Source organism: Hemicordylus capensis, chromosome 9 (assembly GCF_027244095.1).
Source record: "Hemicordylus capensis ecotype Gifberg chromosome 9, rHemCap1.1.pri, whole genome shotgun sequence".
NCBI lineage: Eukaryota > Metazoa > Chordata > Lepidosauria > Squamata > Cordylidae > Hemicordylus > Hemicordylus capensis.
The window spans coordinates 2,888,037-2,914,895 of record NC_069665.1 but is presented as its reverse complement, the minus strand read 5'-3'; the positions used below and the strand labels follow the sequence as shown (position 1 = coordinate 2,914,895).

Genomic DNA, 26,859 nt, shown 5'->3' with positions numbered 1-26,859 from the left:
GCTGCCTTTGCTGGGTCCTGCTTGCCTCGCTTTGTCCAGCCCCTTTCCTGCTCTAAGCTCAGGCTGGATGCTCTGTGGAGGAGTCGGGGCCGACTCGGAGCTACGGCCTTGGAGACGGGGGATCAGCCCCCCGGAATATTCCTATTCGCTTTGGTCAAGAAGCCTTCTTACTTCTGAGGAGAAGGAAAGGCGGGCAGGCAGGCGGGGATCCAACTCAGCAGCAAGCAGTCAACCTGAGGAGAGCTGGTCTTGTGGCTGTGTGCATGAGTGGTCTCCTTTGCGAAGCAGGGTCTGTCTTGGTTCGCATTTGGATGGGAGACCGCCTGTGAACACTGTAAGATATTCCCCTTAGCTCAGCGGTGGAGCATCTATTTTGCACCCAGAAGGCCTCAGGTTCCCTCCCCGGCAGCATCTCCAGCTAGGGCTGGGAGACACTCCTGCCTGAAACCTCAAAAAGCTGCTGCCAGTCAGTGTAGGCAATACTGAGCGGGATGCCCCAGTGCTCTGACTCAGTATGAGGCAGCTTCCTAGCTTCCTGTGCTTTTGCCTCCCAACGCGCCTGCTGCAAATTCAGTGGCAGCACAGAGTCCTCGTAACGTCCTCCTCCACGGTACCAAATAAACCAATGAAGGAGACCAGGGGGAAAGAGGCGACTCCCCCGATTATAGGAAAGTGATGGTTTGTAAAAAGTGCAACCCAAACTGGACGTGACCGTGAAAACTCCTGGCACATCTCACTCTAGCCCTCTGAGGCACCCCATTTGCACGCTCCTTCCGCTCTCCCTTCCTGCCACGCAAGGCCAGACTAGCTCTCCAGACACCCACGTTGGGAGGCAATCTATCTGCTTCCACGGCTCAGCAGCGCAGGTGCTGCCCGCCCTCTGAGAGGTCCCATCCTGATGGCGGGAGGTCTGAATGGCCCCCAGGACCTTCTGAGAGGTGTGTGTGTGTGGGGGGGGAGCAATTGACCGCTCCGCTGGCAGGCCCCCTCTCCGTCAGGGGCCCCTGTCCCCCCGGGCTCAATGACAGCTCTGCCCGACAGCAGGAAACACGGACACCCACGCGATTCTTCCTTCCCGCCTGGGTAGTGTGCAGCAGAGCAGCTGAGGAGGGGCTCACCTAACCTTGCTAGACCACCCACCACAGATCATCACTGTGGGGTCTCTTGCCGTCCCTGAGCATGCCCAGCTTCCTGGGGGCGCACCCACCCACCGGTGCCATGTGCTGCGTGGAGTGGAAGGTCCTTGGACCAGCCCGGCTGCCAGCCGGAGCTCCTCTCCCGGAAACCCCCCACCCCCCTGTCCCCTCCCACCTTGGCACCAGGCCCCACACCCCTGAAGGCTGACAATGCAGAACAAGCCGCACTGGCCGGGGAGAAGGCCCGCTCCTCCCAGCCCCCAGGATCCTGGTTGGCTTGCCAGCCCTGATAAAGAGAGAGCACGCAGCCAAGATAACCTCGCAAGCCTGGGGAGGGAGTTCGGCAGCAGAAGGTAAAGTCCCACACGGCTTGATAAGAGTGTGTGCTCTGCACACAGGGTGTTCAAAGCCCGGAGGGTAGAGCCAAGACCCGATGACTCAGGAGACGGGCTGTGAAGGGGGCCTTCGGTGTCTAAAGGTGGAGGCGGCAGTTCGGCTCCAGCCCAGGCCTCCGGGCCACCTTCACGTGACATGGCCAAATCGTGGCACGTTCGGACATGGTGAACAGATGATGACGATGTGATGCGATGAATGTCGTATACTGCAAACAATTCCCCTCCTGAATTCTGCTTCCAGGGCGATCTCGAAGCCGGGCAAAAGGAGACCTTCGCCTCTTCCTCCAGATGGCCAAGAGCATCTGCTTTGCCCGCAGAAGGTCCCAGGTTCAGTCCCTGGCAGCAGCATCTCCCGGGAGGGCTGGGGAAGACTCCTGCCTAAAACCTTGGAGAGCTGCTGCCAGTCAGTGTGGACAATCCTGAGCAAGATGGAACAGTGGCTTGGCTCGGCAGAAGGCAGTTTGGGTAACAGGCGCCTATGACTTCCTTGCTACAGCCAACTGCAGGCATTTCCACAGAGCGTGGTGGCCTTGAATGGCAGGGAGTTAAAACCACACGGCCTGCGACTTGTGAGGGAAGACGGCTACTAGCTCAGTCGGTGGTCTCAGGCAAGCCACTCTCTTAGCTGCAGCCCGCCATCTGCAAGACGGGGATGATAATACTGGCCTACCTTGCAGGACTGTAAGCTTTAGGGGGAAATGTCTGAAAATCGGACTCTCAAGGAATGCTACTGCGTACTGCTCTTTTGTGGGATACATTCACTGTTTTCTCTCCATGCACGCCACAGCCCACACATTCAGGGAAGGAGAGGAGAGCGTCTTGCTGCAGCGAGCAGGAATTGTTCCCTTTGCTAAGCATGGTCTACCTTGGTTTGCATTTGGATGGGTGACTACAGGTGTGCATTGTAAGACAGGAGATGGGGCCGCAGCTCAGTGGCAGAGCATTTGCTTTGTGTGCAGAAGGTCCCAGGTTCACTCCCTGGCAGCTTCTCCCTGTAGGGCTGGGAACAGCCCCTGGGGGAAATATTGGAGGAGTGCTGTCGGTCAGTGTAGTCAGTCCTGAGCTAGATGGACCAAGGGCCAGACTCGGTAGAAGGCAGCTTCCAATGTCCCTCTGCCACCAGCCACCATGGAGCAGAAGATCCAGCAGATAATCAGAACCACCAGTCCCTGAGTCTATTTCCTGCCTCCAGAAGAAAGAGCCTTTGGAACACCCTCCCAGTTGAAGGGCTTCGCCATGTGCCTTGCCACAGTGCTTTTAAGAAACTTTTAATATCTTTAAGGTAAAGGTACAGTGTGCCGTCGAGTCAGTGTCGACTCCTGATGGCCACAGAACCCCTGTGGTTGTCTTTGGTAGAATACAGGAGGGGTTGACCATTGCCTCCTCCCGCGCAGTATGAGATGATGCCTCTCAGCGTCTTTCTATATCACTGCTGCCCATTCTATTTTATTATTGTTGTACGCTGCCCTGAACTGAAGGGGCGGAGCAGAAATATTTTAAAATAAAGTAACAATAACAATAGCAGCAGCAGCAAGCCCAGGATGAGAAAACTCCTGTAAGCACTTCCTTCTGCTTGTGGACTTAGAAACAGCAAGCCACGTTGGGCACTCATCCTGGCTGAATGCATCCCAAGGGCAGGCGTATCTGCATGAACGTGACCCCAAAGCCCCCAGCAGGTTACTCACCCCACCGGAGCCTCGGAAGCGGGCCAGGACCTCGTTATTGATGAAGCAAGCCTGGGCGGGGTCAGCCAGCGCCTGGTCCAGGAGGTGGTCAATGAAGTAGATCCCGGGTTCAACAGTCAGCACCATGTTCTGGAGGAGGCTGCGGGCCGTTCGCAGACTCCGGAGCCCTGGCAGGTCAACACGCTCCACACCCTGGAAAGGGAAAAAGCTGGAGACTTCAGGCTGAATCCGGGTCCCTCCCCTCGCCCCTGCCAGAGGTTTTCCGTTGACAAATCCTGACAGCACCAGTTCTCAGCATGACCCAGTCAAAGGAGGAGAGCTGGTCTGGTGGCAGCAAGCATGAATGGCCCCCTTTGCTAAGCAGGGTCTGCCCTGGTTTGCATTTGGATGGGAGACTACACGTGTAAGCAGGGCAAGATCTTCCCCTTAGGGGTTGGGGCTGCCCTGGGAAGAGCACCTGCCTGCTTGCAGGCAGAAGGTCCCAAGTTCCCTCCCTGACAGCATCTCAAGAGAGGGCTGGGAGGGACTCCTGCCTGCAACCTTGGAGAAGCCGCTGCCAGTCTGTGCAGACAATACTGAGCCAGAGGGACCGAGGGTCTGACTCAGTAGATGGCAGGTTCCTATGCTGGTCCCTTAGTTCAGGACAGACCTACAAACCTCTGCTAGGAAACTCCACCATGAGAATGGGCATGGACAGGTTTCTGGTCTCAGCCGGGAGGGAGAGGGGTCCAAGGCCTCTCTTCCCAGACTCCTGGGCTCCCTCTCTGGCTACCGAGGCCAGAAAGGCCTCTTCGCCTTCTCCAGCCACGCCCTCTCCCTGACTGCCTTGCCCTGCTCTGGGTGAAGCAAATCATTGGGCCCCTGTGGCTGGATAGCCCTCCTTCCCTCCTCTGGCGCCTTCTTCCTCTCAGCCCCAACAGAGACTCTGCTCTTGTGCCTGCCAACCTTGGCAAGAAAAGGGGTCCCCTAGTTCCTGATCTTGATTACCGGCAGGTCAGTGTGGCTGCTGCAGTGTCCACACCACTTTTTAGGTATCACCATCTTGGGACATGCAGGGGTGGAGAGCTGGTCCTGCTCTAGCAAGCCCGAATTGTCCCCTTTGCAAAGCAGGGTTCATCCTGGTTTATATTTGGATGGGTGACTACACAGGAAACATAGGCAGCTGCCATATACTGAGTCAGACCCTTGGCCTATCTAGCTCCGTATTGTCTTCACAGACTGGCAGCGGCTTCTCCAAGGTTGCAGGCAGGAGTCTCTCTCAGCCCTCTCTTGGAGATGCTGCCAGGGAGGGAACTGGGAACCCAGATGCTCTTCCCAGATCGGCTCCATCCCCTGAGGGGAATCTCTGACAGTGCTGCTCACACTCCTAGTCTCCCATTCATATGCAACCAGGGTGGACCCTGCTTAGCTAAGGGGACAAGTCATGCTTCCTGCCACAAGACCCGCTCTCCTGCCACAAGCGAGTGCCGTCTGCTGTAAGATATTCCCATCAGGGGATGAGGCTGTAGTTCAGTGGTTGAGCATCTGCTTGAGTGCAGGAGGTCCTTGGCCAGTGTGGCTGGGGGTGATGGGGCTTGTAGTCCAACCACATCTGGGAACCTAAGAGTGGGAACTCCTGTTCTTGGATGTCCATCCTGTAGCCAAAAATGGCCCTTTCAGGCACAACAGGGAATGGGATGGGGCGACAGGTCACGGGCAAAGCATCTGCTTGGCATGCAGAAGGTCCTGGGTTCACCCTCCGGCAGCACCTCTAGGCAGGGCTGGGAGAGGCTCCTGCCTGAAACCTGGGAGAGCTGCTGCCAGTCAGTGTAGACCACACTGAGCGAGATGGACCAAGGGTCTGACTCGGTGTAAGGCAGCTTCCTCTGTCCCTTGGAGTACTGGGGTTCCTATGGAGCCTGGTTCCATGAAGGGCGTCAGCGGCCATGCAGGGCAGTCTGGATGAAAATCTGCCCGCTCAGCCTTCCTGGACACCATTCAAAAGGCAGAGCTGTGACGGGAGGCGAGGCAATTGTGCTGCAGCCAGATGGCCCTCCGGGGACCTCGGAAAGGCCTCCACGAGCCAGCACACTCAGGCTGCTGGTGGCAAGGCCTGGAAACTCAACGAGCTCCAACACACACTCTGTCTTCTCTTGGCCAAAGTCTGGGGAAATGTCACGACTGGCCCAAACTGTAAGGAATTAAGAACTCTGAAGGGGCCGGCTGATAAATTTGTTTTCCCCAGAACGCGCCAGGCCTGCTGACTTCCGATAAAAGGACTTCTGCCTCCTCTGGGGGAGACTTCAGGGTTAAAGGCCCCTCAGCTGTACGTGTCCAGAAAATGAGCATCTAGAGCATCAGGCATTAATTGGGCCTGTGTGAAGAAGCTTCTGCCCAAAATCCTATCCTATAGGCCATCTCCTGCTGCAGAAGCACGATGCCTCTCAATCCCAGTTGCAGGGGAGCAACAGCAGGAGAGAGGGCACGCCTTCAGCTCCAGCTCGTGGACTTCCCAGACGCATCTGGTGGGTCCTTGTGTGGAGCAGGATGCTGGACTAGAGAGGCCTTGGGTCTGAGGGTTTCTGCCCCCTCGACGACGAGCTCATCAGAGGGGCCCTGCTCCATGTGCCGACAACGAGGGAGGCTCGGCTGTCGTGCCCGGGGAGCAGGGCCTTCTCAGTCACTGCCCCCAGACTTGGGCATGCTCTCCTGTCTCCATCACAGTTTTGAGAAAGCAAATAAAATTTTTGGCTTTTTACCAAGGCTTTTAAATGAGTGTTTTGTTTGCTGCTGCTTTGTATCTTATGGTTATATTGTACAGGTTTTTTCAACTTTTAATTAGATTTATATTTTTGTATTCAATATTGATTCTTATGGTGCAGTTTTTATGGTTTTTATATTGTTTTAAATGTTTTGTAAACCACCTTGAGATTGTTTTAATGGAAGGCAGTATAAAAATTTAACCAACCAACCAACTAATATTCTTAAAGCTGAATATTCTGCACAGTCCCTCTGGCACCATGTAGAGACAACTGGTTCTACTGTGCCTGTGCTGTGTCCAGCACCAGGGGAGGAGTCTCCTTGAAGGGAAAGAGAGCCCTCTTGAACCCCTGCACCGTCTTGGAAGGAGTGCCCAGAATATTGGGAAGTCCAGCCCTTCCCAGGCCTTTCCTCCTGGAGGTCTTAAGAGCAGGCTCTAGGCCCATTCACACATTATGTTCAACACTTGTACAATGAGTGAACAGTGTACACTGTTACAGTCATTCACATGTTATGCTGAATGCAGGTACAGAAGTACACTTCCTATCCGTACCGTGCATTTGAAGGGCCTGTATCCAGGTTCAGCTTTAAAATGAACACAGGTACAGTCATTCACACAAACATGTGTACGAGTGTACAGACATCTATACACTCACACAGCATAATATCTGAATCGGACTTCTGTCTCTCTGTAAAGGGCCCTCCCACCACTGAAAAATGTGCAGTTTTGTGTGGAGGTCAGCACAGTGGGAAACAGCTTTCCCATTGAAGGTTTTCTGCCAAAATGGCCCCCACCTGAAAAATAGTGATGATCCCTGTTCTATAATGCTCTTAAAGCCAATGTCTGGGGCGAATGGAAAACTGGGATAATTGCTGGCCAAGATGCAAGCAGAGATCTGGGAAATCTCCCCATAGGCATAAACCTACCAGGTGGCCTTAGGCAAGCTACTATGCCCCACCTATAATGATGGAATAGTAATACTACCTTAGAAGGCTGCTGTGAATATTACAAAAAGATCGTATATTTGTAGCACTTTGAAGAGTCTATGGCACAGCTTTTCAAAGTGTGTTGCGGGGTTGAATTGTGGGGTTCCTTGGATGCTTATAAGGAAGTCCCGACGCGAAGATCAGGAACCGCATGAAGCCGAGACCGGTCTGGTCTGCGTCTTGCTTGCACAGAGTGTGTGTGCTAAAATATCCCCCAGAATTATCTCTGATGCACAGGAGTTTGGCAGAGGATAAGCTGATGCCAAAAGGGGCTCCCCGTGAGAAATCCTGCTCCAAAGTTAGTTCTTCGCTCCAGGGGTCTCCAACCGGGGGCCCCAGATGTTGTTGGACTACAACTCCCATCATCCTTTGGCCATTGTGGCTGGGGATGGTGGGAGTTGTAGTCCAACAACATTGAGAGAAGCCCTGTCTTAGCTAGCAAGCAAAATAGTGGGTTGTGACTGCAGCGTTTCCTTAAAGGCGCAGAACAGAATCCCCTTTTCAGGAAATGCATATTCCTAATATTTAACAACTGCAATTAGTCACGAGTGCTTGAGGCACATTTCCCCACCCTAATGGGTCGAGATGGGAGAGGTGGTGCTCAACAGCTCGGGGAGAGAAAGCATGTCTCACGCGCTTCCCTCCCCTGGGCTCCAGCCTCCTCCCACCCTTGAGTGCATTGTGGAGCTAAGAATGCCCACTCTCTTGGATTAAATGTGGTCCGTCAGCCGGAAAGGATTACATTAGGAGCCGGATCCTGGGGCAAGCGGCTATTTTTTGCTACAGATGCTGGAAATAAAAACGGAACACAACGCACTTCTTTTGAGCCAAAACATCTTGGCTTAAGCATCTCCCCAGTTTTCCCACTGGCGAGATATGAGGCCCATTCACACGTTCTTTTCAACACTCGTACAAGTACACAGGTACAGATCTGTACAGAGGTACACATGCATCCAGGCTCCGTTTAAAAAGGAACAAAGGGAGTCATTCACATAAAACACGTGTATGAGTGTTCAGTAGGAGTGTATCATGTCTGAACTGGGCTAGAGTGGCAGTGACAAGCCAACCAACCTTTAGAGGCAGTCCAGAGAGCTGCCAGGGACACCAGCATTCAAGAGGCTGGTCTGGACGAATGCCCTCCGCTGAGAGAGCCTTTTGCCTGCAGCCTGGCTGGAGTCAGCTGGACTCTCTGGCAGAGCATGCATTGGCTCTAGAAGAGCTTTGGCAGGGAAATCCTGCTGAGTCCCACAAGCGAGCCAAACTGCATGCAAAAGGCCACCTCTCTGTCCACTGGATGCAACACATGCCTTCCATTGGTGGAGACATGGACAGGAACGTAGCAGGGAGACCCCTGCCGGAAGCATCCTTAGCAACTCTGCCCTGTACCCCAAGAGCGCTTCTTCTCCCCTCTGGTTCTCTTTTCCAGACGCACCGGGAATGCCCAGTGGCTAAATGGGCACACCTGGGAAAGCACCCACACTGACCTCTGGGTAGCCTCCCACATCATGGACGTCGATCCCAAGGAGGTGACCAAGCCCATGGGGCATAAACACTGCGCCCAGATGAACCTCCACCATGTCGGCCACGTTGCCTCGGAGGATGCCAATTTTTGTGAGCTCTTCCAGATGGACCCGGTCCGCCAGACGGTGCATGTCGGGCCAGGAGACCCCTGGCAGGGAACAGAAAGCAACAGCCATGGTTGACTATTGTTAAAAATAAAATCAAGTGCAGCCAGATAAACAGCAGGACAGAATTTTACAAGGAGAAAAGGTCAGGAAAAGTCATTCCAGTCTGCAGGAAGCGGCCAAACAGCGGAAAATCAAATGACCGGAATCAAATGCTGGGGACGGTCCCTGTCCTTCCAGCTTAACTCAGGGCTCCCCAAACTTGGGTCGCAAGATGCTGCTGGACTTCAGCTCCCATCATCCCCAGGCACAACCGGGAGGCCACAGCACGTCCCGAGTAGCACATTTCCTTTCAGTCCTCGTCTTGTCCCCCATAACGATTCTGGTCCTCCGAGCTTGCTGGATTTTATCCCTTCTTTAACATTCAGTGCTACTCCACCCGCAATCCTCCCCTCCCAGTCCTTTCTGTAGAGTTTATATCCAGGAACATAGGAAGCTGCCATCTACTGAGTCCAACCTTTGGTCCATCTAGCTCAGTATTGTCTACCCAGACTGGCAGCGGCTTCTCCAAGGTGCAGGCAGGAGTCTCTCCCGGCCCTATCTTGGAGATGCTGCCGCTGCCAGTCTGGGTAGACAGTACTGAGCTAGATGGACCAATAGTCTGACTTGGTATATGGCAGCTTCCTATGTTCTTCTACCCCTCAAGGGAGTTTGGTCATGGGCCATATCATCCTGCCAAGCAGTTGGGTGTTTGTGGGGATTTTTATCGTCTATCAAACACGAAATGCTCTTCAAATCCCCATTCAGCCATGATACTTGCTGGGTGACTCTCAGCCTAAACTACTTCACAGGGTTGTTGTGCGGAGAAATTTAAATATATACTTCCTCTGGGCTCCTTGGAGGAAGAGTGGAATATAAATGCTAAAAAAAAAAAAAAAGTGGCAAGGAAACGTTTTTGCCAAGGGCAGATGTGTGGTTAAATGGTATTTTGCAACTCCTTCCCTTGAAAAGGAGTTGTGAACACCCCAGGCAAGATGCCAAAACATCACTGATGTTCACTGCACAAATGTCTAGTCTGGTGGTCGCAAGCATGACTTGTCTCCTTTGCTAAGCAGGGTCCACCCTGGTTGCATATGAATGGGAGACTACATGTGTGAGCACTGTCAGAGATTCCCCTCAGGGGATGGAGCTGCTCTGGGAAGAGCATCTAGGTTCCAAATTCCCTCTCTGGCAGCATCTCCAAGATGGGGCTGAGAGAGACTCCTGCCTGCAGCGTTGGAGAAGCTGCTGCCAGTCTGGGTAGATAATAACGAGTGAGATGGACCGATGGTCTGACTCAGTATATAGACTGCCTGAGAAATGCACCCTCCAGCCCCCATGCTTTTATCCTGGTTGGAATCACAAGGATACTGATTAAAGGTGAATCAGGATTAGCAGAGCTGATTGTGTGAACCCAGAATTCCAGGACAATCCTGCTTAAACTGCTTCAGCTAACCAGCATTTAACCCAGCTAGATCTGAACCTGGTTTTCTATCCTGGTCAGAGGCGTAGCAAGGTTGGAGTGGGCCCAGAGACAAGATTTTAAAATGTGCCCCCCGTTTTGTAAATTGTGGATGATGCAAGTCATTTAATGGTACTAGAGAAAGAGATGCTGTTCTGGTAGCTCCAGGTCTTAACACTCACATCAGTTTCGGAGGATAAATACAACTGAAGGAAGCCCGGGCGGGTGTGTGGCTGGGGGAGTCATTCATGTGACTTGCCTCTGGGGGCCCCCTAAGGCAGTGGCCCCCAGACAACTGTCTCCCCTTGCCCTGTTATAGTTACACCCCTGATCCTGGTTAAATGCTGGTTAATCAGAGTGGTTTGAGCAGGAATGCCCTGAAATTCTGGGTTCACACAACCAGTTCTGCTGGGCTTACTAACCCTGATTAACTTTTTAACCAGGACCTTTGTGAGTGTGTGAACCCAGCCTCTGTTAATTTATTGTTTCTTTTTGAAAACCAAGACCTAGGACAATTGTCCTAAAGAGGCATTACAAAATCTGCAAGTAAACCTCAAGGACGCCTGGCCACTGAAACACACGGTTTCCCCTCCCTGCGCACACAATCCAGCTCTGAGCACTTGGAAAGCGCCATCGCCCTGGTGGCAGCCGCACCACAGCGCCTTCATGCGCTCCCCGCACCAAGGGGGCCGAGGCATCCTCCAAGGGGCCGTGGCTGCACGAAGGTAACTGGGACGAAGGCTGAGCAGCTTGGATTCTCCTTGCTCAGATTTGGCAAGCGCTCTCCCTCTCTCTCTCACACACGAGTCAGCAGTTTTTACATCCAAGAGGCCTTCCAGCTTCACTTTTGCTTTAACCCCCCTCAGTGGAGGGGGCGGCTTCGGGGGGAAAGGGGTGCCTTGTCCTAAATTACTTAAAACACACACACACTCAATGTGCTGAAAGTTTAAAGAAGGGAGGAACGCTCCCGGAGCTCAGCACCAATAAAAACCTACCCCCATCACATGTGTCTGGAATAAAGGCAAGGAGGAGAACGGCCTTGCTTGTGCGGGCATGTAGGCATCACACATCTGGCCCGCATTACCACCTTCCTCAAATCTGAACCCCTCAAGGAGGGTTGCAGGCCAGTTTGGGACACTTTCTCTGGATGTCAAGGCCCCCGGGGCACAGCCTGGCTCTCTCGCTCTCTCTGTGCACATGCACACACCACGGTTAGGCAGCTCAGGGTATCCTGTTCATTTAGCGGCACAAAGACACACTGAGCTATGCCTGTATTTTTTATGGCTTGCAGGTGGCCAAAAAGGTCAGCTATAAAAGAAAAGAAAAAAGTGGCTTCCCGAGCAACCTTCTTGGTCAGCAACCTTCGACACATGGGCTTAAAGAGGCACACAAAGAGATTCTGAGTGACCCCTGAGAGGTGGCTGCTGCACCCCTGAATTTAGCAGGAGCCAGTTAGATCATCTCCCCTCTCCTCCCTTGCCCCACCAAGTTAAAAAGAAAGAAAAGAAAGAGGGACCCTGGAATTGATGGACATTGCTAGTGGGAATTTCTCAGAAATTGTGCTTGGAACAACTAAACTTGGAAACTGGTAAAATCTGTATTTAAATCTGCTTTACATCAAGCTTACTAAGCATTTTAAAAATGGGATTTACTTGACATACAAAAATAGCGTTAACCGTAGAGTGAGAGAGACCTTCTGCCTCCCGCCCCCCCCACCCCTGTCTCTCACACACACACCCTTGCCTAAAACACAAAGTTCAGAACATGCATAAGGGACCGCCATTTTGCACCAGAAAGTAGGGGAAAGCAGGATATCAATATTTTGAATTTGATAGTTACATGGGGGGCGGGGAGGGGGGCGGGTGGTAACAGAATTCAGAAGCTGGTCTAATTAATACAGTCTTTTTCTGTGAGCAGCCACGATGTCGCGCTGCAGCTTGACTGAGACCAAAGGGACTACCCAAGCCAAGCCGGGCGCATTTCCCTCTGCCGCCACTGACTACGCCTCCTCATTAAAGGTGCTCAGAGACATAAATTCATTTATGATGCTCTGAGAGATGTCAAACTCCTCACTCCGCTCCCCCCCCATTATCTTAATTAGAATAAGAGGAGGAAAAGGCCTCGTTATTTTTGCATGCAGCTCAGGAATATGAATGCTAACGAAAGGCAAAACCTACTAAGGACTCCTTTAAGGTTATTCCCACCCCAAGGAAACGGGAAAGTCTCTTCAGCCCTCCAGCCATTTGGGGCCTGCAACTCCCACAATCCCTGGCCACAGTGCCCAATGGTCAGGGGTGATGGGAATTGTAGTCCAACATCTGCAAAAGGGCCGGAGTTGTGTGGCCCCTGCGAGAGAGGAAGGACTCGTTGCAGGACAGCCAGATAATTCCCCCAGTGCCCGACCTCTCGGGTCATCCAGGAGTCCCCTACAGGGCTGTTGTGTTTTTGGCAGCAGGGCTGTCTCCACCGAGGGTGAGGCTGGACATTTCCTGAGGCCCCACGTCCCAACAGCGTCGCCTCTCACAGGATACCTCCAGAAGTCGGAGGCTGCAGGAGGGAGCCCTTCGTTTGCCTGTCCCGGTTTGGGAGGCCAGTCAAAATCCCAGCGCCAGCAGCACAGGGACGGAGCAGAAGCTCTGCAGGGTCTCTGATGGCTCCAAGGCGGGCATCTTGCTTCTCACAGCAGTCAAGCAGATGCCTCCCGAAAGTCCCGAGCAGGGGGTGAAGGTCAGAGATGGGGCTGCAGCTCAGTGGCAGAGCATCTGCTTGGCGTGTGTGAGGTCCCAGGTTCGACTCCTGGCAGCATCGCCAGGCAGGGCTGGGAGAGATGAGTGAGCTGGATGGACCAACGGCCTGTTGGCCTGACTCGACGGAAGGCCGCTTCCTCTGTTCCCAAGAATGCTCCTGCGTCCCCGGCCACGGCTCCTTGAGACCCAGCTGACCCCGGCTAGCTTTGCAGGAAGCGCCTCTCCTCCTACTCCCTGCAAAGCTTGCCAGAAGCCCGAGGGGAGAAGAGGAAGCTGATGGCAACCTCCCCCCCCCCCCCGACGCTACCTTCGAAGTTTGCAAGGGCTGGTTTTAAAGGTGGGGGTGGGGGGAGGCAGTATCGGATGCCTCATCTCAGGCCCCACAGGCCAGGCCTGCACAACCTAAGGCCCGAGGGCCAGATCCGGCCCACGGGGAGTTTTTTTGCTGGCCTCCAGAAAGGAATATCCTGCAGCAGGAGCAGGAGCCATGAAAGAGCTCTTGGCCTTTTGTTCAATGCAGATGGCCGCTTGAGACCAGATGTCATCCCCCCCCCCGAATAAAGCCTATTGACATCATCCCTCCGCCCCCCCCTCACTTTTATTAACATTTTAAATTTTAATGTCGTAATTAGCGTGCATTAAATGGACCTTGGCCCCATGGAGCAAGTCAGGGTGGGTTCCAGCCCACTGGGGCATTTGAGTTGTGCACCCCTGCCTTGGGCCCAGGTGGGCAGCTGTGACCTCTTGATGAAGGGGGTTGCCGTTCAGCCACAGGCACCGCTCAGCCTCAGGCCAGCCCGACTTGGCTGGAAGGCTGACGTGCCTCATCTGGACCTGCCTCTGCCATCCATGGCTTTCTGGCCTAGAGAGAGATTCGGTTTCTCCTGGAATTCTTGAGAAATGCAGCTGCTGTCCCTCCTCCTCCTCTTCCGCCAGCTGGCGGTCCGTCTGCCACTGGAGGGCCAGTCCTGCACAGCCTGCCTGGAGAACCCTTGGACTTTGGACCCTTGTCCCGCGAGACGTCTGTGCTCGGAAAAATCTGCTGATGAGGCGTCTGCTCCATTCTTAATTCGCTGCCAAGTGAGATACCATGTAATGTAGGTCACTGAACCAATGGCTGACCTCCTCGCTCAAGCCCAGGACCAAGGCTCAGAGAGGCTTCTCCGGATGACAGTTGCTCAGCACACAGGGAGGCCAGAGGGCATGGTGCTGAGCACTGCATGCGCTAGCAGTGACGCCCCAGCATGACGGAGTGTCCAGAAAGGGAGCTGCTCAGCTGTCTGAAAACGGCCCACAGACTGGGGCCATCAGGCAACTGAGGCTGGCAGAAGACGGTGGGTTGCTGAGCAAAGAAATTACGGGCACAGAAGATGTCGGGACATAGGAAGCTGCCAGATACTGAGTCAGACCCTTCGTCCATCTCGCTCAGTATTGTCCACCCAGACTGGCAGCGGCTTCTCCAAGGTTGCAGGCGGGAGTCTCCCCCAGTCCTGTCTTGCAGATGCTGCCAGGGAGGGGACTGGGAAGCTTCTGCCTGCAAGCAGGCAGGAGTCCTTCCCAGAAAAGGCCTTAGGGGAATATCTTAGAATGCTAACATGTAGTCTCCCATTCAAATGCAAACCTGGGTGGGTCCTGCTTAGCAGAAGGGACCCTCCATGCTTGCTGCCACAAGAGCAGCTCTCCTCCCTTCGTTAAAGTCAAGTTGTGCCATTGAGTCGGTGTCGACTCCTGGAGCCCACGGAGCCCTGTGGTTGTCTTTGGTAGAATACAGGAAGGGTTGACCATGGCCTCCTCCCATGCAGTATGAGATGATGCCTTTCAGCATCTTCCTCTGTCGCTGCTGCCCAATAGAGGAGTTTCCTCTAGTCTGGGAAACAGACCAGCGGCGATTCGAACTGGCAACCTCTTGCTCCCTAGGCAAGTTCCTTCCCCGCTGCGCCATCACCTCCCTTCAAGCATGTGCCTTTTTCCGGCAGCTCCTGTGCTCTGCAGGCCCCTTCCTTCCGGCTACGAGGGCACGTGTCCGCAAGGGGCACAAGGGGACGCAGCTGCTGCACCCGGAGGGCTTCCAGCGCCAGCTAAGGCAGACAGAGAGAGCTGAGCGAGCAGACCCAGAAACCCTCTTGCACACGCTGCGCCCTGTGCTCCTGCACGGCTGCCATTCATTTCAGGGAGGCTTGTGCAGGAGAACCCGGGGTCCGGTTGCCCGCAGTGGCGGGAAAGCGCTGCAGACGTGAAGCTGAGCCACTCTTTGCTCCACCTGGCTCAGGGTCTGTCTCCAGGGTCTCAGGCAGCGAGGCCGTTCCTGGCTCAGCCGGGAGGTGCCAGGGACCGAAAGGGCAACCTTCTGCCTAGGGAGGTGCATGAAGGCGGGTTTGCCTACCTGCCAGCCCGGCACTCTCCCAAAGAGCGGACAGGCTGGGCTGCAGCATTCCTGCCTGCGCCCTGGTCAGCGCCCCCATGCTCCTGGCCGACGCACGTGTGCCAGCCATGGGTGTGCTGCGCCCACATCCCTACTACTGTCTCCCAAGCGGAGAGAGCTCCCTCGTGGAGTGGAAGAGGCTTCCACGATGGCCTGACAGGGAGGCAAGGCGGACCTTCTGCTCAGGCAGCAAAGGGAGGGCCGGCAAGGGCCGCGGGAACCTCCGCAGCAGTCTTCGACCGAGTCAGACCCTTGGTCGGTCTGGCCCAGTCTTGTCAACACAGACTGGCAGCAGCGGCTTCTCCAAGCTTGCAGGCACGAGCCTCTCTCAGCCCTACCTGGAGATGCTGCCTGGGAGGGAACCTGGGATTTTGTTCATGCCAAGCAGACGCTCCAGGGAATGTACTAAAACGTATGAAAAGGAATGCCCACGGAAGAGCTCCGGTTCCTTCCCATGGGCCTAGGAATGCTCGGAAGCTTTGCTGGGCCCATTCGGAAATTCCATGCATTTCATGGCCATTTGAAGGGAGGAACATCAGCAGCTGCCTTCTTCCAGAGTCAGGCCCTTGGCCCATCTAGCTCAGCATTGTCTACACTGACTGGCAGCAGCGTCTCCACAGCTGCAGGCAGGAGTCTCTCCCAGCCCTACCTGGAGAGGCTGATGCCAGGGGTTGAAACTGGGACCTTCCGCCACTGAGCAAATCTCTGCAAAGATTTCTCTCCCCATCTCTGCAAAGCCCCCTGAAGTGCACAGGAGCTGCACACAAGAGCCTCCCAGGAACACAAATGCAACTCCGAGGCCGTTTGTGCGAGAGAGGGAGAGAGAGAGAGAGAAGCGCGGCTGGGCGGGGAAAGCAACAACATCTGAGCAGATTTGGAAGAAGACTCTTTCTGCCTCGCTCATGCTTGAGGGAAGCCAGCCTCATCAATCAGGGCCAGAGCCCTCCTGGCCCAACTCAGGCTGGGATGCCATTTCAGTTCCGCGGGGACCTGGCCGTGTGGAGCGCGAGAGCGAGTCCGCCACTGCCAAGTTGGCTCCGCTCCTTCCTTTCCTCAGGAGCCGTTTGCAAGACAAAAAGAGCTTTTAATTGGAATGTCGGAGGACAATGCATTGCATCGGGAGATCCAGTCTCATAGCACTGCGATGCAAGAGGAGTTCAATTAAATGTTAATTAAAAATGGCATCGGACTTGGAAAGAGCAGGGACGCTGCCAGCCCTTCTTCCACCCCCAGCCCCTGCCGGAATCCAGCCAGGAAGGAGAGGGTTCCCCCCACCCCACTGTGGCTGGGGATGATGGGAGTTGTAGTCCAACAGCTGGCCTCCCCTGGCTTAGGGGCAGGAGCAGCTACCCAGAAAGACCCACACGCAAGCCTCGCCTCTACGGTGAACTCCAGGCAGAAGCCAGCAGCGGCATGGAGCTTCTGCTGGGACCCCACAGCAGTCAATTTCTCCACCCCAATTCACTGGCTGCCACTGGAGGGGGCAAAGCAACCCTGAGCACGCTGCTGCTGCTGCTGCTGCTGCGCCCGGCATTTTGGTTCACTCGGCAGGGCTACGGGCTGCAACAGCAGCTGCTTGGGACCAGCCTCCAATTCCAGCCTCGGCCGGCAGCCGCAAGCAAGCCACGCCCTCCCAGCCTCCACCATCACGCCCTCGCCTACCATACGGGCAGTCCTACCTTGCAAGGCTGTCGTAAGCAGTATCAAAACCCTCTTCCTGAAACTGGTCCCTCCGAGCCCGGCCAGAGAAGGGCAAGGATAACAGACACCCTTTCAAGGCAGCTTGAGCAGCGAGGCTGATCCTCCCTTCCCTGCGGCTCATACCGGGAGAAGAGGAAGACCGGGATGTGCCCCAGAACCTTCTGCATCCTGTGGCACCTCCTTGGCCAGCCATCAGAGGCTCCCTGTCACTGCAGCCTCAGCAAAGCCAGGGAACATCGGAAGCTGCCATATACAGAGTCAGACCACTGTCCCGGCTAGCTCAGGATTGGCTACCCAGACTGGCAGCGGCTTCTCCAGGGTTGCAGGCAGGAGTCTCTCCCCGGCCGACGTGAAGATGCTGCTGCCTCCAGGGAACCTCCTGTCTGCAAACCTGCAGGTACTATTCCCCTGAGCTCTACAGCCCCTGCCCCTCCGGGGGATATCTGACAGTGCTCACACCAACGCAAACCAGGATGGGCCCCGCTTAGCCAAGGCGACCATCCATGCTTGCTGCCACAAGACCAGCTCTGCTCCCAAGAGGAGAGGAAATCTGTCGAAGAGGTTAAGCAGCGGGGCAGGAAGAGTTGTGTGTGGGGCTGCAAGGCACAGGGATGCTTGTCTGCTTGCCTGGGAAGGGAAACCCCACCAGGGTGAAATCTGGGTAGCCGCCCTCCCCAGCAAGAGGCAGAATCCGCCCCAGAGAGGAAAGAGGCTGGAAGAGCCTCCGGCCGAGTGGCGCCTGCTTCTGTGTCCCTGTTGGTGCAAACACACACACACACACACACACACACACACACACACACACACACGTCTTTTTACCTGGCTTGACCGCCGCCAGCACGGCCCGGGAGGACTTCAGCACCGCTTCGTAGATGGCCCTCTGGTCAGGAGTGAACTTGCCGTTTGCCGGAAACGTGCAGGTGATGTCCGAGCCGTAGCAGTAGTACTCCCCTCCCATGTCAAATAAGCTGGAAAGGAGACCAAGGAAGAGCGCGGCATGAAAACGGCAGCCAGCAGAGGAGGAGGTAAAGGTCACGTGTGCCGTTGAGTCGGTGTCGGCTCCTGGCGACCACAGAGCCCCGTGGTTGTCTTTGGTAGAATACAGGAGGGGTTGGCCATGGCCTCCTCCCGCGCAGTATGAGGTCTTCCTACCCGTGTTTCCCCGAAAATAAGACAGTGTCTTATATTAATTTTAGCCCCCCCCCCCAATGCACTAGGGCAATTAGCGGTACATCAGAAATTACTGCTAGGTCTTACTTTCGGGGAAACAGGGTATATTGTTGCTGCCTGATAGTGTTTCCCATAGTCTGGGAAACATACCAGCAGGAATTCGAACCGGCAACCTCTGGCATGCTAGTCAAGCCACTTCCTGCTGCACCATTAGGAGGAGGAGAAGCAAAAGCAGAGGCCTGGTTTTTTCCTCATTGCAGGCCCAGGTTTGGGGTCAGGACAGGGTTAACCTCTGCATAAGAGCTGAGCCCCACGACTTCTGCAAAATGCGTTTGCAGCCAGTGAACACAAGAGCAGCCCTGCTGGATCCGGCCCAAGGAGGCCCACCCAGTCCAGCATCCTGTTTCACACAGTGGCCCACCAGGTGCCTCTGAGAAGTCCACAGGCAAGAGCTGAAGACATGCCCTCTCTCCTGCCGTTGCTCCTCTGCGACTGGGATTGAGAGGCATAATTGCCTATTGAGGCCTATAACCCTCAGACTAGTAGCCACTGACAGACCTGTCCTCCCTCTTAAAGCCATCCAAGCTAGTGGCCATCACCACATCCTGTGGCAGAGAATTCCATAGATTAATCATGCACTGTGTGAAAAAGCACTCCCTTTTGTTGGCCCTAAGTGTTTTGTACCTGGCAGCACAGATCCAACAGGACACCTCATGATCCTGTTGCAGTCCTAACAACCGCCCTGTGAGGTAGGCCAGGACTGCCCTCCCCGTATTGCAGGAGGGGGCCCGAGGCCTCCTAGTGAGTTCACCCCGGAGCAGAGCTCCAAACTGGGGCCTCCCAAGTTGTAATCCAGTGTCTAAGCCACTGCCGGACACCAGTTGCCCAACCGCTGAGGATTCTGGCCAACGGTTCCCAGAGGGCAGCGTTCAGCGTGGAGGCAGGGAACGGCCAACCTGGGCTTGTGGGGAAGAAGGCCCAGGGTTTCCCCAGCTGTGTGGTTGCATTGCTCCCTTGTCTGTTCAGAAGGCACACCGTGACTTGGGTGATCCTGGTTGGAAAGAGGAAGATCCGATCAGCGCCTTCTCCTGCCCAAACAAGAGAAGCCCTGGGCTAGCAGGGGCCGGAGACGAGGGTCCGTGGAGGGCCCAGCCCCCAAAAGGGACTGGCTGAGGGAAAGGCTGAGGGACTTGCGGTTCAACAAGCCTGGAGGGCCAACGCTTCCCTCGGCCGTGCTGGGCAGGGGAGGAAAAGGAGGAAACGGGTGAGGTTCTCGCTTGCAGGAGCTCCCAGCTGGCATCCTGGGAGTGGCAGCCAGGCTGGGGCTGTGGGCGCAACGTCCCCCCCTCTCCCTGCCGGCCATCTGGGCCTCTGCTCTGGCACCACTGCGCGGGAACATTTTGCTCCAAGGGCCCTGATCAAACAAGCGGCCACGGAAAGAAACAGGGCAAAAGGCAGCCCGGCGAGTATTGACTTTGCCTGCAAAGAGCGTCCTCATGCCCAGCACATGTGTGCCAAAGGTCACCGCCTCCCGCTCCGCTCCGGCCGTGAGTCAGGAAGCCGGCCTCGGATGCTGCACGGAGCAGCGCTTGGCTGGCGAAAGGCCGCCTCCGCTGGCCTTGGCCCGGCCTCCAGCCGGCTTCACCCTCTGCTTACTTTTGCAGGCTTCCAAAGGCCCTCTGCGGCTCGGCCACTCACGCCTCTGCTCTTCGCGACAAGGAGGCACACCGAGAAGGGCGGCTCTCCCGCCCGGCGGATGGCGGCCCAGACAGCCTGGTCCCAAGGGGAGGCTCGGGGGGGCGGTGGTTGGGGAACGCACAGAGCACGCAGCCTCACCTCTGTCTCGCCACGTCTCTGGCCTTGGGGGCAGCTTGCGGTCCGGCTCCGACTCGTGGCCGTGCCAAGCTGCAGACTCAGCGGGTGACGCAAAGCCTGCCAGCCTCTGGCTCAGCACTGCCCAAGCTGGGTGCCACTGGAGTCAGACCCTTGGTCCACCTAGCTCAGCATTGTCTGCACAGACTGGCAGCAGCTTCTGCAAGGTTGCAGGCAGGAGTCTCTCTCAGTCCTCTCTTGGAGATGCTGCCAGGGAGGGAACTGGGAACCTTCTTGGGAACTTGGAACATGCAGGTGCTCTTCCCAGAGCAGCCCAACCCGCTAAGGGGAAACATCTTCCAGTGCTCACACTTCTAGTCTCCCATTCATATACAACCAGGGTGGAGCCTGCTTAGCAAAGAGGACAATTCGTGCTTGCTGCCACCAGACCAGCTCTCCTCCTTCACCAGGCGGCAAACAACAACAACAAAAACCACACCCCACTGCACACCACACCATCAATGCCTGAGCCTGCATCTCTCCCTTGGACATGCTAATGCTTTACTTACAAGGCGTGTGTTACGTGGGGAGCAGTGGAACATGCGCCCCGCCCTGCCCCCACCCCCCCAGCAGGCTGAAGCAACAGCAGGGCCTTCCACTCTGGCTCCTCATTCTGCAGGCCTGGCCCTCCTCCTCCTCCTCCTCCTCCTCCAGCTGGGTTCCTGATCTCTCCATCCTTGCAGCTACGGACTCTGTTTGTCACTAAACACGCCAAGCACGCATCCCAAGCCCAAAGGAGCGGGGAACGCACAGGCCAACGGCAGACAAAGCCACGCCAGTGGAAGAGCAGAGTTCGTGCACGCTGCTTCCGAGGTAGCCCAAGGGGCATCGCCGAGGACGGAGGGGCCCTCGGCAAGAATGTGGGCCGTGCAGGGATTGGGGAGGCAAGAAAGCGGCCAGAGCTCTGCTAGCAGGAAGTGGCTTCCATCTAGTTCCTGGATTCTCGGCAGGCAAAGGCCCTCAGCAGCACAAGCCACATCAATCCTGAAGGTCCCGCCGCCTTTCCAGTAGTCTCGGGGGGCTGCCAGGGTGCAGTTTTGTGCACTAACCCTTTGAAGCTGGCCCTGCTACAGTTGGTTGTGAGCCTCGGCCACAGCCCCCAAAAGGCTCAGCGGGAGCAAGCTGGCAAAACCCAGGAACCTCAGACTGGACAGGCAACCTCCGGTTGGTACCCTCACGCCAGGAGGAGTGGCCGGCAGGAGCTCCCCAAAGCCGAACTCAGCACCCGAGATCTGGAGGGGCCAGGTCTGGGCGCACCCGGGTGCAAAGGAGGTGCGCTATCCCCCAAGCCAGGCCTTCTCCGAAATACCAAGCAGGGAACCACCAGGCGCTGCCTTATACCGAGTCAGACTGTTGGGCCACTGAGCTCAGGAGGGTCTGCTCTGACTGGCAGCAGCTCCAGAAGGCTCGGGGTCTCCCGCAGCCCTGCAGATGCTGTAACTGGAGATGCTGCCGGCGGTTGAATCTGGAGCGTTCGGCATCCAAGCCGCGGGCACCACCACTGTTCTTTCAGCCGTCTTTTTCACCACCATCACCCTTTACATTGACCTTCCTTCCTAAACACAAACATCTTTCTGTGTATATATATATATACACACGCACTCCTCCGGATGTTATTGGCACTCTCTACACCCGGTGGCTTGCTTCTGCTTCTTTTCTAGTTGTTGGGCCCTATGGCAGACAATAGCTCTGTTCATGCATACGGTGTGTGTGTGTGTGCGCAGGATCGCACCCAACAGCCTGGCTGACATGTTAGGGTCTGTTTTACTGGTCCTCCCCCGATGACCATGGGCTTGGTAGAACACCTGCAAAGAGGAACCGGACAGCCAGCCAGTCCAAGTGATCTGTTCTGCTCAGCACAGATGCCAGGCGGGTGTCTGGCACGCTGCTCTGTGCTTCTGCTGGCCCCATGGAGGATCTGCATCTTCCCACTCTGCAGTAGTTTGGGAGTTCTTCTCACACCTGGGTCACCAGACATTGCTGGATGACAGCTCCCATCATCCCCTGCTGCAATGGCTTTTGGCCAACGTGGCCCCAGGTTTGAGGACTCTGGACTTGAGGAGAGCTGGTCTGGTGGTAGCAAGCATGACTTGTCCCCTTAGCTAAGCAGGGTCTGCCCTGGTTGCATCTGGATGGAAGACTTGATGTGTGAGCACCATAGGATATTCCCCTCAGGGGATGAGGCCACTCTGGGAAGAGCATCAGAAGGTTCCCAGTTCCCTCCCTGGCGGCAGCATCTCCAAGATCGGGGGGCTGAGAGAGATTCCTGCCTGCAACCTTGGAGAAGCCGCTGCTGCCAGTCTGTGAAGACAATACTGAGCAAGATGGACCAAGGGTCGGACTCAGGATATGGCAGCTTCCTATATTCCTATGTTTAAAGTGACTTTAGATAACATTTTAGAGTGTTAAATGTTTTATGTTATTTGTCATATCTATATACCTCCCTATGCAGAATGTATGTTTTGCAGTTTGCATGTTCCACAGTTCAGGAAGCAAATGATCCCGTTCTTTAGGACATTTTTATGGCCCTGGGTATGAAGTGTGACTAATTTTAACACCACGAGAATTGCCTCACTCGTTCAGATTATCATAAGCAGGGCTGAAGTGGGAAAAGATAATTCACACGTTTTTTGTTTGTTTTAATCATGAAGAATGGCCCTCACAGATGCTATGAGGGTTACCAAATCAAGATAATATTTGGCTGGTGGTCAATTTGTTCGCAGCAGTTAAGATGCTAATAGCTAAAAACGGGAAATCAAATTCCATCTTTAGCTACATGATTTGAAACACTTTGGCTTGAAATGATAATGAACAAGGTTACAGCCGCAATCTGCTTCCGAAAGGATCATTTAAAAGCAATTCAATCATTTGTGCAAGATTGGAGGTTATTTATCTATTCCTGGAAGAAAATAGTTCCCTCACAAACGAGCTTTGGCAGAGCTTTAAACAGAGATTGTTGGCACTCAACCTGCTGTCTTTTATATTGCATTTGGCTGTTGAACTCGTCATGAAACATCTTATATGGGCAGGTGAGGGGACTTATTCCAGACTTGGGTCCCCAGATGTTGCTGGGACTATAACTCTATTTAACACTATGTTACTATCAGCTGATGGTTGGAAAATGCCCTATATTTTTCATGTAACCTAAGTCTTTTTTGGTGTTTTAAAAAGATCATCACAACTGGGGTATGGTGGAGTCCTACACCCTTTTTAGTGCTATTCAGACATTATGCTGAACACTCACACAAGTGTACAAAGTATCCAGGTACAGATCTGTACACAGGTACAGCCATTCATACTGAACACAAGTAGAGAGAGAAGTACAATTCCTATCTGCGCTGGGCATATGGAGGGCCTATATCTGGTTTCATTTTTAAAATGAACACAGCTACCGCCACCCACACAAATATATGTACGAGTGTGCAGACATCTGTACACTCGTACAGCATCATGTCTGAATGGGGCCTTTGTTTCCAGCTCCTGATAATCAGAGGAAAACTGCAGCTACATATGGAAGTTCCATTCTTAGAAGTTATGGCTATCAGCAGGACATGAAGCGAACCCTCTCTTTAAAACTCATAATTGCAACTTCTGGTGATAAAAACATCATGATAAACTGGAGACAACATTTCACTTCTGTTGATAAACTGCACATGCGTTTTCATGGTGTGAAGTATTTCATTTTGTTTGAGCTGACCGGTTTCATGCAAGAGGCACTCCCCCCAACTGATCTGTATTGTGTGTATGCACAAGAGGGAAAACACCCACTCTCTCCATGTCACTTGCCATTTTAGAAGCCGGCATTGGGACTCCCCTACAGATATATATATATAACACATAATTATATACCGCCCAAAATGCAAGCCTCTGAAAGAATATCCAAGATAATGTCGGCGAATGAAACTTCCCATGAAAATGGTTGCCAGGAAATTTAGGACCGACAAAGGGAAGTACTTTTCCATGCAGCGCATAATTAATCTCTGGAATTCTCTGCCACAGGATGTGGTGATGGCCACTCACTTGGGTGGCTTTAAAAGGGACTTGGACAGGTCTATCAATGGCTACTAGTCTGGTGGCTGTGGACCACCTCCAGCCTCAGAGGCACGATGCCTCTTAATACCAGTTGCAGGGGAGCAACAGCAGGAGAGAGGGCCTGCCCTCCCCTCTTGCCTGTGGGCTTCCCAGAGGCATCAGGTGGGTCACTGTGTGAAACAGGATGCTGGACTAGATAGGCCATGGGTTTGATCCAGCAGAGCTGTTCTTATATAGAAGCTCTTTGTTAAGTTTCATGACTTAAAAAATGAACTTTTTAGTATGGTGACTGGAACTGTGCTGTTGCAAGGGTACATGGAGCAACAGAATGAATCAGAAGTCTGGGAATGTTGGTTTCTAAGGCATGTCAGGAGTTGGAGCTGCTTTACAAAGTTGGACAAGTTTGCCAGGAGACAGGAGATGTTTACGGCATTTACAGGAGGACAGAATCTTGCAAGCAGAGCCGGAAGGAACACCATCACTACCACCACCAAACAAGGACTTCTGTTAAGAACTAATCTGCCTACTCTCCTTTCACTATAATCTTACTTGATAATTACCATCTTCCCAAGTTAGCCCATTTCCGCTTCAAATGTCGACACATCTGCCATCTTGAATTGGGCTGGCTGACACCATCACAAACTACGCCGTTGAAATGGCCCTGTATTTATTTATTTAAACGTTTCTTATATACTGCCTCCTCCAAAGACTCTAGGTGGTGAACAACAATTCCAATACTAATTAATTAAAACAACAACAACATAGGCTGTTCCCAGTAAAGTTGGTTTTTTGTATTTGGCTGATGGTGATTTCTGTGGCCCCTATGGTGTTGAGGTGCTCTTCAAGGAGTTTTGGAATTGCACCCAGGGCACCAATTACTACTGGGATTATTTTGGTCGTCTTCTGCCACAGCCTTTCAATTTCAATTTGTAGATCTTTGTATTTTGTTTTTTTTTTTCTATTTGTTTTTCTTCTATCTATAATAATAACAACAATATTGATAATAAAATTCAGCCATCCCAGGTCCTTGGGAAGATGTCTGGATAAAACAAACCAGTCAATAACACCTGTCTGACTATGTAAACAAAAACAACAACAACAACAATAAAAAGGGCAAACACCTGGCAAAACAGGTGGGTCTTAAGAAGGGCCTTAAAAGCAGCTAGGGAGGGGGCTGAACAAATCTGATGGGGGAAGAGTGTTCCAAAGAAGAGGGATGTCCCTACAACGATACCAAATTTGGTTCAAATCAGTTAGGCGGTCCACAAGTTAGCCCACTTGCATCTCAAACGTCCACACGTCCGCCATCTTGGCTCAGGGTGGGTGACATCATTACAAACGACATCACTGAGGTGTTCCTATGTGCTCCTACAGCTGTGGCAAATTTGGTTGAAATCGGCCCTGGCATTGCGAAGTTGATAGGGATGGACACACACACACACACACAGACACACATTCACACATGAGAGTAATGTCATAAGCTTGCAACATAGGTTAATAAAAAGAGAATGCTAGTGCTATATTTTTTTGAAGAAAAAACTTCTACCTGAAGAAGGGAGACACACTGGCTCCTAAATATTTTTCAGGAGACACTTAAATGAATGCAGAAGAAAAAGAGAAAGCTTAAAGGTTTTCTGAGTTGTGCTTCTCAGCAGGTGAGAGTCCTATGGAGGAGGAAAAGAGACCAGAAGCTGGTATCTGGCTGGTCGAAGAGTGAGCCAGCGTTTGCTTTGGAGACAGGCCGCTGTTTCCACTTCCACCACAAGATGGGAGCGTTTCCTTGACCCAGAAATACTTTGTCTGAAAACCAAAGGCTTGGAAATCCTCCCGGCATGATTCCATGTGGATACTGAGAGAGTCCATCCTGACAGGTGCCAAGCGCTAGGAAACGTCAGGCTCCAAGCCTCCTCGTCACCCAGCACAGTAAGGGTTCCTGCAAGCATCATCCTCTTGTTCTCATTCTTGACAAACTCCGATCTTGACTGTGCAATTGCAAACCAAGACATGGTATCCGCTTTGCAATCAGTGGTGGAGCTTTACCATGCTGAGGCTGTGCCGGTGATGCAAGCCTGCCTCAAGCATGCAAATATAAAGCCAAGGCACGACAGTTGTATTTTGGGTACGGAAGTCTGAGCCAGGGCAGGACAGTGTGTGTGTGTGTACAGACAGACAGACAGACAGACACACACACACCCCCCGCTCCAAGCTTGCGTCTCTGGGCGGTTTACAACAAAAAAAGAGTGTATTCTTAAAAAAAATAATCATCACTGCTGTGCAAATCTGACTCAATTCAGGGGGCTTTGGGGCTCCTCCGATCCAATGGTTTCGGAGGCTGTCCAGGGTGCTCCAACCTAGTCCAAAGGTGTCGCTTCGAAACGGTCGGAAGAGATACCCAAGACACCCACTCTCTGCCCCAACCCCCCAACCCCAACCCTTGTTTGTACTTACTGGGTAGGATCAGGAGAGGTTTTACTGTATCTACCTTAAATCCAAGATTAGACTTTCCCCAAATTCTTTGATGTTAGAAAGTGGGGAGTGGCCTTCAATTCAGGATCCTCTTCTTTTTGGGTAAATAGTCTAATCTATATTTTACCCATATTTGTTAGGGGGCCGACTTAAATTCAGGGTTGTCTTCGATTCGGTTAAATACGATACTTTATCTTTTGCTCCCAGTGGTGAGGAAGTGGGGGGCTGCCTCAGCATCGTTCTGGTCTTAAGAGGACACCTCCAGAGCACTTTGGCTCCCTTCTCCCTGTAGTCCTGGGAAAGGCGTGGGGGACCTCGGGAAAGGCATCCCCTGTCATGCATTTTAGTGCATGCATCTGCTTTGCATGCAGAAGGTCCCGA

At 53.6% G+C, this 26,859-nt stretch overlaps 1 protein-coding gene across 1 annotated transcript in view; it reads right to left on the bottom strand.

Annotated features, from left to right (window-relative positions):
* Positions 1–26,859, bottom strand: part of PEPD (peptidase D) — a 157,508-nt gene that overhangs the window by 5,857 nt on the left and 124,792 nt on the right. The window contains exons 12-14 of the mRNA XM_053271169.1: positions 17,758–17,906; positions 8,427–8,611; positions 3,217–3,408 (exon numbers count right to left, since the gene is read on the bottom strand). Of these exons, the coding sequence (XP_053127144.1) occupies positions 3,217–3,408; positions 8,427–8,611; positions 17,758–17,906 (526 nt within the window). The remainder of the gene's footprint in view (positions 1–3,216; positions 3,409–8,426; positions 8,612–17,757; positions 17,907–26,859) is intronic.